Raw genomic sequence first — 12,019 nt, 5'->3', positions numbered from 1 at the left:
AAATGTTACACACCGTAATGCTTTTTAAATATTGAACATGGAAAAACACACTCAAAAATTTCAAATAAAAGCTGTTTATTTAGCTAGCACCTGACACCTGAAACTTAAAATACTGTACCACAGCTTTAACTTTCATGGGTTTTCATCATCGGACTTTTTTAACTGCAAATTTGTGGCCAAAAAAGCTTTGCTGGCACTTTGCCAATGAGGGACACAATGTGGTTCCCAGAAGTGACCGTTACCATGGGTCACAGGTTCCCTGTAGACCATCACACCAAGTCTTCAGTTGTGGTTGTTTTTATTACTTTAATGATGGTACAGGAAATCAAAAGCACTGTGAGTAACACTGGCCTGCATTACGTCCCTGTAGTTCAGCACTGAGTATGAAGTTTCAGCATATGCTTAACAACCATATATCATTATATATATTATCGCCTGAAAGCACTACTGTGCTGACTTTATCATTTTAATGTATCTATAATTAGCAGTGATATTGTTGGGGCGCACAGGGCAAGTCTTCAGAGCATCTAATAGAATATAAGGGGAGTTAAATGCAAAATTTACTGAATGTGCAGTTTTCAAATCACGCTGACAGTCAAACATACACGCACACACGCACACACACACACACACACACACACACACACACACACACACACACACACACACACACTATAAAATCATACCTATGGACTTTTGCTTCTTCATGGTGCCTTTCTCAGGCAACCCCAGGAAGGGCCCTGGCACAGTGGGTGGCACCACTGCTACTCCCTGGCGGTCATGATACATGGACTGAAATAAAGACATTACAATAAAATAACAACTACCTTGCAGTACATTTCCAAAAAAAATCATCTCTTTTCATTCGGCGGCTCTTGCTGTGAAGACCTAATGAAGGAGTTTTTGTCCTCTGAAATCACTATGGAGTTTTTTTTTATAGTTTTTACACACAAAGTCTCCACCACATGCACAAGGCCCGCGTGCAGATAACGTGGCACGTGGTTGTCATTGCTTTCACACTGGTTCAGTAACCTACAGGTGGTGGGTAAGCCCATGAAAGGCAGCTATGTGGCAAGTTAATATGGATTTAAACGGTAGCAGCTTCTCCATGACAAGAACTGATTCTCAAACGGCTTTTCTCTTCCACTGTGCACAATTTCTGACTCTCTACCCAGGGCGGAGTCCTGCCTTCAGAAAGTTTTGAGGGATGCGGCAGTATAACCTCAAAGGTCCTAAAACTTCTATGATTCTAAGACGAGGTAATGCAACTCGTAATGCAAGGGCAAAGCAACGGCATCACCAATGGTGCAATAAAAATCAGAGAGAAGGTACTCCTTTAGATATTTAATGTTTGATCAGTGTACCAAAATCCCCCTGACATGATCAAGGACCTTCGAGGTGAGAGTGGTCAGTCCTTGGTTCTGGAGATCTGCCAAGTGCTTTGAAGGGCCTTCGGTCGATGACCCTTGAGTAACATAATTATTCCCTTGGGAAAATAACTATTTCTCAGAAACGAAACACAGTATTTGTTCCTGCAATAAGAATATGACTGAAAGTGAAGTTCAGGTCTATGTTTTTGCCTCTTTGGAATCTGGAGTCCTTAGGCCTCAAATTATCTCAGTAAAAATAAATGCCCATATAAAATTTAAAAAAACAAGTTGACCACCTTGAGTGACACGGGAGCAGATGAATGGAGTAGAACTACTGAACATCTCTACTACAGCTGAAGTATTAGTTCTTAGTGATAAGCACAAGTTCTAATCACAGAATTTTCTTCAGGCAAAGTTGCAAATTTGGACCTTTCAAATACGCTGAAGTCCGAAATGTAAAGTAACGATTTGCTTGTAACTTTTGAGATTAAAAAAGGCTTCAGGGATGACACAGTAACAGCTCAGACAATAAGAAGATTTTAATTCTTAGCCTATCGTTTCAAGATTCTAAAACTTTTGTTCAAAAATGTTTGTATTCTAGTAACTTTTTTAAACTTAAAAAAACTTGGTGAAGGTGATGTCAGTGAAGGAAATATTAACGTAGTTGTTGCTGTAGAACAAGACATGAACCGCTTGACCTTGCGTTAACCAACGTACTTTGTTTCAGACTTTTACCCGAAACCCATTTAAAAAACACACTGAATTTGAGGCGAGGGAACTTAGGGAACATATTTCTATATTTTAGGACTCATTCCTGCACCGCTCAACAGACTCTGTGCCTTCAGCTCCTTAATGACCAGCGTAATCTGAGTGCTCACAACTGCATGTCTTTTCTACATTCTTACATTCATATCAGTGGGCGTAACCAAGCAGCGACTGGATGGGCGTGGTTTGATTGTGGCAATCTTCATATCGACTGGTGATGCCTTCTGAGCGTGTGTCATCTCTTCAACTTTGTCTGCAAGACAGAGTGACCCATAATTCATGAGCAACAAGAACAATGGGGAACCATCTTGACTTGCAAGCCTAATACAGTTCTCATGGGCCAAACGCAAGCTATCATTCACAGTGACCCCCTCCCTCTGATTCCACTTGCGGATGAAACTGCAACAGAAAACACTGAAACGCATTTGAGGGGGGAACAAGAGATGGAATGTGTTGGGTGTGTAAAGCCTGGGAAGCCGTGCAAGCTCTTTCCAAGCAGCCGACTCAGTAGCATCATCCAACTCTCGGGGTTGTTCCCTCAGTCAATGTCAAATGAGCAATGAATGGGACGTCTGTCAAGAATGCCGTTTTTTTGGGGTTTTTTTTAAGTCTGCAACATGGAAAAGGAGTCAACGGCAAATTTGGCAGAACTGAACTTCCCTCTGGTGTGTGATGATGCCGTCAGATAGAGTCCACCTAGATAGCTACATGCTAGCCCTGATCTAGCCTCTTACTGGAGCACCTCCCTGGCTAGCTCTGTCTAGGATGAAGGAAGCTTCCATGCATTACGAGGTGTGATTACTTAGAGTGACTTGGAAAACAATCCTCTTCTTCTGCGCATCTACACACAGAGGAGAGGAGTGGGGGGGGGGACAGGGGGGGGGGGACAGGGGAGGAAAGGAGCATCAATGACCTTAACCTGTTAACTACAGTTTGAGCGCTCTCTCTCAAACATACAGACAGACAGACAGAGAGACAGACAGACAGACAGACAGACAGACAGACACACACACACACACACACACACACACACACACAACAGGAGATAAACATTTTGTCGCTCCCCGATCTGCTTCCCAATTGGATTGCAGCTACAGAATATCAAACACCATGCAACATGGTTGCCCTGGAAACCTATCTTTGACTGAAACATTTCCTGGAATAAAACGCCCTTTTCTTACACAAAGGTATACACGCACACACACACACACACACACACACACACACACACACACAACTGCAGCAACACAGGAGGAAAAAAGGAGAGAGGAAAGTAACATGACAGCACAGACCTTTTTAGGTCAGACACAAACACTGACTTACAGAACCAGCTTGTTTTTCTGCTTTCATGTATACAAACATAACCACAAGGACATCACACTGACGGGTTTGGAAATCCTCATTCAGCCTGTTGCTGTTTCTTTGCATCTGAGGCTTGACATTCTGCCAGAGTATAAAAAATGTGGGCTTGACGCTGTCGGCGGTACAAATGTAGGTTCTGGGTCTTCCTGCTTGAGGTCTAGGAAGCATCCTGAGGTGAACTACTCCTTTTCATCCAGAGTGAGAAATGGGACTATTCAGTATCCCAACAGAGCAATACAGTCAAGGAGAACACCCCCTGTGACTGTGCAAAGGGTCAGAGGAACTGAAACATCTTTCTAGTTGACGTCACAACATTAAATCATGCATAGACGCAAGTATTAACACAACACAGCTGTATCAGAAACACACTGTAACTCATGCAAGTATGCTTCTCATGGCTGTTTGAACGAAAGTCAAAGGAGCTGGTCAGATGATTAATAATCATAAAAAAGATCTACAACAGTGTTAGTTCATTGTAGTGAGGTGTGGTGGGGGGGCACATGACGTAAATCAATCACTGGCAATAGTGGATCAGACGTCAACATGCCTACAATAACTTACCACCTTTCTTTTTCCTTAGAGTGGCTGAAGGGGTGACAGAAAAGATTTCTGAGTCTTTAGAGCAGATAAACAGACCCCCCCCCCCCCAAGTCCAGTAACAGGGTGATTGTATCATGGCTTCTTTCCCATATCTGCCACAATCCTTACTAAACAGATGCATATTTGTTTTTTTACATGTTAAAGATCTTAATCTGATATTAATAGAGCTCAGATGCAGTTTCCACCATGTTGCAGCAGCACTATTAAAGGACAAACATGTCAGAGTCTGGGTCCTGTTATTGCTTTTGGGTCGAAACGATGAACTCACATGACAGCAGTTATTGGAAACGTCCAGTCGTGACAGAGAAAGCTACAACCAGCCAAGGCTTTAGTGGGGCAACTGGCTGTGTCCAAGGAAGTAGTGCTTCTGACTCTAGGAATTATGGAGAGAATCTCTGCCCAGACGGACATGTGTTTAACAGACTAGTGTGAGTGAGAGTGAGAGAACTGTCCCATGAAGTAAGAAGAGAGTTGGGGCAACAAAAAGGATAGCTTAGAGATTTTTACAAAAAGGAAGAACGGCTCATGTTTTCACATTTTCGAACTGTGGCAACAAGGACAGGCCCAGACTTAAGCCCCTCTCCCACTGGCAAAATAGGCACTAACTCCTGCTAACATCCGGCTTTTGTCTGCAGAGGGAACAGGTCTAATCTGCCTTCACCCCCGGGTCCAAGACCCTGCAGTATGGACCCAAAGATAAAAATGAGCAACTCCAGAAACACCGTCACTGCCGTCCATGCTGCTTGCGACTAAGCCAACAACATCTGTCACCTCTTTCTGGTGTGTTGGGTGTTTGTGACATGGAAACTGATGCACCCAAAAAAAAAGTAAAAAGTAAATGAACAGATAAAAATCCTCCATTAATTAACCAGATTAATTAGCCTTTCTTCGTGGGTTACTGAGGTTTAAAAGCCTCCATGTATGCGAGTCTGTGCAATGGAAGACGGTATCAGCGATGCCCTGTTCGACTACTTCGGTGTGACTGGGACGCACTCTAGTTGAGGCTTGTTGTTCTCTTCACAGGAGCACTCTTCACTACCCTCGCACTTCAATTATGATTATGCAGCGCATCTTGTAGCATCTCAATGTCTTGTGCAGTTGTTGTAAGACGTTTAAAATACCTCCCTCACACTGTATAATGTGTTGTTATCCTGTTACATGCAGGAATCACATGCAAATCGACGAGTTTTACTCGTGGATTTTATTACGTGGCTCTAGGAAGCTCCACACAACGGCAGCTTCTCAGTCCTCTCTCAGAGTTCAACAGCAATCTCTGCTCCTGGGCTCGCCATCTTCACTTCGTGGTTCCAAAAATGTTACATTACCTCAGGGTGAAGATGGCCAATGTGTGCAGTGTGTCCAGATGTCCACTTTGCCCAGTGCATAGTTATTCAATTTGTTTTTTTTTTACTTATTACTGGTCACTGCCTCCCTTTTCCATATCTAGCCTAGCTTATAGCAGTCAGAAAATTAACAATTCATGTTCGTGGGTTTATAATCTATGATGATCTGTCATTACGTCGATGCAGAATTGCATTTCAGAATCAAGAAATTTCCACAAGATGCATTGTGGCCCAGTTTGACCCGGATGAATACTGCTAGTGAAATAGAAGAAGAATCCCTGCAAAAACCACTTGTCTTCCTTGAGAGAAAAGCGGCTCCATGAGCAGAGGACCTGCTGCGGACAGAGCGGAGGCAGGAGGAAGGCAGAATCATCACTCATTCATCAAAGCAGTAATAGCAAAGAAATACAAGGCAAAATGTGAACAAAAATGTCTCGTAATGCTGTTACCATAATGTTGTAAGGCACTTCATGTAACAACCTGAGCATATCGTCGGCAGAAATAAGCACTTTTACTTGGCGTACTGAATATCGACCTGAACAGCTGCCATTAGATGCACTGGAGCTCAGGTTTAGAACATGCTGGAATGACCTGGAATGGACGTGAGACTGGATGATATGCAGCTCTGGAAGGAAAAAAAATTGCTGACCATCGTTATTGTGTTCTGTCAGCATTTTTGTGACATACAAGTGGATTCCCTCCCTGTCAATCATCCATTCACCCTCACCTTCCCACACGCTCTTTGTACACCTTTGACACAAGCATAGAGCTCCAATTACTAAGGATCGATCCCTCCGTGTGTGTGGTCCATGATAAGGTGCTATTAGTGCTGATGTACTGCACAATTTTGCAACTAATTCAAACAAACAAAAATCAGCTTTTGTTTTGCTGAAGGAATACTTGAGCTTACAGTCACAGCACTGAGTCCCCACACCATCAGACCTTGACTTCAGACGCCCGCTCTCCAACAGGAGAACCAAACCCAAAGGCATTCAGAAACAACAAATGTCTTGAGTAACCCTCTCGAGGAAGAATTTATCTACTCATGCGTTCCTCATGATGCATTATAGTGACCGCATGCCTCATTTTCAAATATCAGTGGTAACTAGGAACATAGGGTTAACGTGACGCTGATGCCTCGGGCAGCCGAAATGTCTGCAGTTTGGAATCTTTTTTTGATTGAATCAAAAACCCTGCATCAGCCACTTGTAACATCTGCAAATTTGGCATTTCTCAAGGCAGAAGATAAAGAGCTGTGTTATCAGTACGGCTTTGATCCACCACCTGAGGGACAAACACATGCCAACACTCTGAGTCCACAACTCCGGCAGGGACACTGAACCAGCCGACGCTAAAAGAGACTCTGAAAAATATGCTTTTGGTTTTACCACAGACATCCGGAGTTCCTCTGTTTGCCCAGTCATTGTTCGGCCTCACTGCACAATGGGTGGACTCCAGTTACGGTTTACACAGTGCGACCTTGCGTGTGATGAAGGAAAATCGAGGAGACGCTGAGCTGTTGGGGTACGGATAAGCAGCAAGGCAAGAGATTTAAAGCTAGGTAGTTAACATGGTTATTGTGTGCTGCATCACTTTGAAAGCTCACAACAGGTTTTCTTCTGTTTACTTGGCTAAAACCAATGCTGCACTAACTGGTGATATTTCATGAACGGATACCATCATTAACAACCGCCTCACTTGTATTGAGTCAGCCTTGGATATTTTCACCGTCACGGCTCATAATCAGTTCCTCTCATAAGAATGTGTGGTGGGATTTTCATTTTCAGACCCCCGACCCCCCCGCCCCGAAACACACAATCATAAAAAAAACCACTGAAGACACACAAAGACCCCAGATATTTATAGCAAACCAAAATAATATTTCTGGCTTAATTGCTCCTCGCAGCCACAGCTCAGAGGTGCAGGGGTCTTCAGAAGCAGGAGTCCTTCATGCATAATGGCAGAGCAGGACAGAAGATGAGGAGGAAAGAGAAGCCATTCGTTCTTTTTTCTAAAAGCAATCTCAAGAAAAATGACCAAATGATGGAAACTTAAATTGCATGAGCTTGAACAAAAGCTTCATTCAGCCGCAGCAAGCATTGGGGGGTGGGGGGGGGGGTGGCAGAAGGCTGTGCAGCATTCACTGCTTACCTTTATCCACTATTGAGAGATTAACCAATCAATTAGAACAAGAGGTAAAGAAAGAGGTGCAGTTAGACACTGACGTCCTTGGGTCATCTCCTGTGAAACTGTGAGGCTGCTCTTACCCAGTTCCTCGAGTTCAGAGGTCATGGACTTGGAGCGCATGGACAGGGCGGTGGTGGGGGCTCTCTTTGGTGGAGGGGGAGCTGAGTGAGACACAGAGTCAAACATGAAAGAAGAGATTAAAAAAATCCACCCAACTGCAGAAAGTTAGGAACATTCACGTAGTCCAAAGTCAATGGCTGTCCCGATAATTATTGATGGATATATTCATATCTCCACATGCTGCATGCAGACCTGTCATGAACATGTGTGTGTGTCATGAACATGTGTGTGTGTTTGGTGAGCTGATCACGAGTGTCAGCTCTCAGGATGCACGTTCACACCTGTCGTCAAAATACTCCACATCCAAAGAAGAAATGAGCTCAGCTGTGTTTCCATCCACTGATGTAAAGCGGATAAAACAGGCTACGTACATAATGCCTCCAGAAGATGGCGCTATAGGCAGCATCACACACGGCTAAAACAAATGGCAGAGGAAGAGCTAAAGAAGTTGCTACACAAGTTGTCCACCTGAAGGTAATTCTTCACGACCTCTCCATGTGTCTCTGATGGACAGCTGCTCCTCTTCCTCCACTCTGGCCTTGCTGCTGTCCAGACACGTGGACGGACTCAGTCACATGGGTGCAGATTTGCTACATCGGCGCTTATTCCAGTACGAGGCTTTTAGCTGCCGCGATATCTCAAGTTGTGTCATGTTTGTTGTTTGCTGTGGATTGTGTCGACCAAAACATGAACTAATTTTCAACGCAAAGATTTTGAATTCTATTTTAGGAAACAGCGAGTTAAAGATGATTTTTTTTCTGATAAATGATTCAGCTGAGTTGCTTGCAGAGACAGAGACAGAGACTTACTCTTCACCCTGCCTATCCGTCAAGCCAAGGAGGGGGAATCCAAAAGCAGACTGGGACTGTACCTCTGCATGTTGCTGGTGAGCAAAGCCACGTACTTGTGATAAACTTCAGTATCTCATTTACTTGCTTATCTCTTTGGCTTTTCAAAAATGATCAGAATGGGAATAACACTCACATGCTGCCGTTTATGTGTGTAATTTCCTCTTAAACAAAGCACATCAGGTGAGGCAGGCCTTCAGCGCGACCTGCCACACTCACGCTGGTGAAGGAATGAGGCCACATGTGGTTCTGACCACTCCTGACTGTGGTCATGATGATTGATCCCTGACCACACCTGGTATCAAGATCTGTCCCGAGGGATCATCCCATCACAAGCAGCAGCCTTCATAGCAGGTGTGAACACACTGAATGCGTCCTGAGCTCTCATCACTGAAACCACATTTGTGACTGAACGATTTCCTTCAGTACTAAGAATGTCAGTGACAGACATGAACGGAGTGCGTTGAGCTTCAAAATCTACAGCAACAAATATTTGTGTGTCACGTCCTCAGGTTCTGAGCGACATACTCGCGTGTGCTTGTGATCAATAGACACTGCCGCCCGGGCAGGTAAATATGCTGACGTTGCAAACCGAGGTCCTGCATGTGTGGGTGTATTGTATTTCAAAGCCAAGTGGAAATACACTGACAGAGCTGACAACCTGTGATCTGATCACGCCGAGACGGATCTTAATACCAGGTGTGCCCAGGGTCAGTGAGTGTGTTCACACCTCACCATGTGAGGGATCGCTCGGGATCCATGTCTGTGCAGGTCTGAGCTCTAGCAGCATTACGATCAGAACGAACAATCACAGACCTGCTGAAGGCATCACGATATTCAACATCAACATGCCGAGAAATGCAGGAAAGAGGATGGCAGCAAGTAAGATATAAATATATTAAACATAAAAACAGCTGTACAAATGTTTCACATGCAAGTAAGATGCATTGAAACCTTTCACTAAACCTGAAGGACACACACGAGGTTTTGTTAACATCCCAGAATGTAAATACAAATTTTGTCTGCTCAGAAGAAAACTCGCAGGTTCTCTGTTGATGGGGTGTTTATTGAGAAAACTGACGCAGCACAGCAGTCCAAGGCCGCGATGAAGCTTGAAACCACGTTGGTGCAACTGCTGCATGAGGACATGACACACTCCTCCTCTTAGAAACAAAAAATGGACTTGAAAAGACAGAATTTAATACATGATGTTGATTCATTCTGCAGGCAGTGGCGTCCACATCTTAGCCTTTTGCTACAAGCTGACTTGGTCTGGTGTGGCCATGCCCACGAGGGCAACGCACTCATACCGGAAACCTTAGGTACACAGTGATGCACTGCCATTCATTCAGTTTGCTGATGGAATAAAGATGCTGCTACGCGATGTGCGTATTTATTTCACAAGACTTGACGATGTGGCAACAACCAAATGAAAATAACAGTTAATTGACATTGTACCTTTTCTGACTTTCCACAAACACAACAATGGAAATATATACTGCAGCTGATCATTGAGGCTGTTGGTGGCCGACCTGTCCCAGCCTCCGTACAGGTGCCTCGCATGCACTAACAGCCGAAGCAGGGTGCCTGCCGACGGAGCCATCTTGGACAGCCACAGTCAGCTAAGCACTGTCAATCAACCTGTCAGCGCTAACGTATAGCCAGCATAGAGTGTTTGAGTTGTGAGGGTTGTTGTTAAGTGTAATTGCTCATAGTTGTTTGCTTTGGCTGGTTGTCGAAAATGAATCATGGGGTGAAATAACACACATAACAGCTGTTAGCACATGAGGTTGAATTACAGACATAGCAGTTAGCCTGTGGCTAATGGCCAACTGCAAGCAGCGCTTAAGGCTGTTTGTACATTGGAGAAATAATACCCATTACTTTGTTTACAATTCAACATATGATGTTTGAGATGCAGGTAACATTTGTTATTTCGCCCCATAATTCACATGTTGTAACCGGCCATCAGCGCAGGCTAACAGCTAGCTGTCACAGCTACTAGATCGGGGACTGCTTTCGACAAAAGCTGACTGTGGGTGTCCACCATGTTTTCAGTGTCGTCAAGGTTCAAGGGCTCTACCACAGCTTTTAAATAGGTTGGGTTTGATTTCACATCGTCACTTTGTCAAGTGAACCAAACAAACATGACCTGGTTGGAAAAAAGGGGAACTCCCCACCTTTACCTTCTACTCCCAAAACTCCTGCAAGTGTATCTATCTTTCATCCCTGTTAACAGGACTAAACTAACTAACTAACTAACAACTAAACTAACTACAAGAAAGCATTCAATCACCTTTGATACCTGTTTTTGTTTTTTTGCATTTACAGTGTACGTTAAAAAGTCTCTCACCCCTCCTCTCTGTCTCACAGCTCCCTGCATCTGAGAGCCACTGAAGTGAATGTTGTTTGAGTCACTACTATATTTGTTCTGTGTCCTTTCACACCTCAAGTGAAACATATCAGGGTCCATGTGGAAGACAACCGAGGTCCACCGTTTATTGCTGGCCGGAGTTCGCCTGTTTGCTCTGCACTGGACAAAAAATGCACCAGGCCTCATGGACCTCAGAGCTCATGTGTGAAAGAGAGGTGTGTTTTACTGCTGTTCTACTGCTCTACTGAGGAACGGTCCCTAACACGGTGACAGATAGTTCACTCCTCCCCAGTAAAAGTCTCTACGGGCAACTGTACCTTTTTTGCGTGCCGTGTCATCAGGGTCCAGATTCCGGCTCACTGTCACCACCTTGATTAGGAGCCGGTTGCCTCCCTGGCGGATCATGTTGACCACCTGTCTGTGGCCCACTTTCACCACATTCTCCTGGTTTACCTGCCAAACAAGCCAAAACACACACACACACACACACACACACACACACACACACACACACACACGAACACACACACACACACACACGAACACACACACTCATTAGGGTATTAAGGGCAGGAAAATCCTCTCTTCTCTCTACCCATTTGAAGAAAGTTGGGAAGGTCTCCTGGATATTTTGACATGTGATATGCTAATCTGGGGGCTGCAGTGTTACTTGTAACTTTCTCTCTCTCTTTATCTCTGTCCATCTCTTTCCTTCTTTCTCTCTGTCTTTGTCTCTGTCCATCAGTCTCTCCTCCTTTCTCTCTCTTTATCTCTGTCCCTCTCTCTCCTTCTGTCTCTCTCTTCCTCCATTCTCTGTCTTTGTCTCTGTCCATCAGTCTCTCCTCCTTTCTCTCCATCTTTATCTCTGTCCCTCTCTTTCCTTCTGTCTCTCTGTCTTCCTCCATTCTCTGTCTTTGTCTCTGTCCATCAGTCTCTCCTCCTTTCTCTCTCTCTCTTTATCTCTGTCCCTCTCTTTCCCTCTGTCTCTCTGTCCTCCTCCATTCTCTGTCTTTGTCTCTGTCCTGCTCTCCTGCTCTCTCTCCGTCCCCA

The 12,019-nt window shown here is 44.4% G+C and overlaps 1 protein-coding gene across 2 annotated transcripts in view; it reads right to left on the bottom strand.

Moving 5' to 3' along the window:
• LOC147268842 (SH3 and multiple ankyrin repeat domains protein 2-like) overlaps positions 1-12,019 on the bottom strand; it is a 256,844-nt gene that overhangs the window by 23,751 nt on the left and 221,074 nt on the right. For both annotated transcript variants that reach the window (XM_086223330.1, XM_086223339.1), the window contains 5 exons: positions 11,287-11,422; positions 7,708-7,788; positions 4,059-4,082; positions 2,276-2,388; positions 687-792 (listed from right to left, as the gene is read on the bottom strand). In XM_086223330.1, coding sequence (XP_086079456.1) covers positions 687-792; positions 2,276-2,388; positions 4,059-4,082; positions 7,708-7,788; positions 11,287-11,422 — 460 coding nt within the window. The remainder of the gene's footprint in view (positions 1-686; positions 793-2,275; positions 2,389-4,058; positions 4,083-7,707; positions 7,789-11,286; positions 11,423-12,019) is intronic.

The sequence above is a fragment of the Aulostomus chinensis genome, chromosome 2, assembly GCF_037954235.1.
Source record: "Aulostomus chinensis isolate RoL2024-O1b breed Wild chromosome 2, RoL_Achi_v1.0, whole genome shotgun sequence".
Classification (NCBI taxonomy): Eukaryota; Metazoa; Chordata; class Actinopteri; order Syngnathiformes; family Aulostomidae; genus Aulostomus; species Aulostomus chinensis.
Note: the sequence above shows the minus strand (reverse complement) of the source record. Positions and strands in the feature narration are given on the sequence as shown.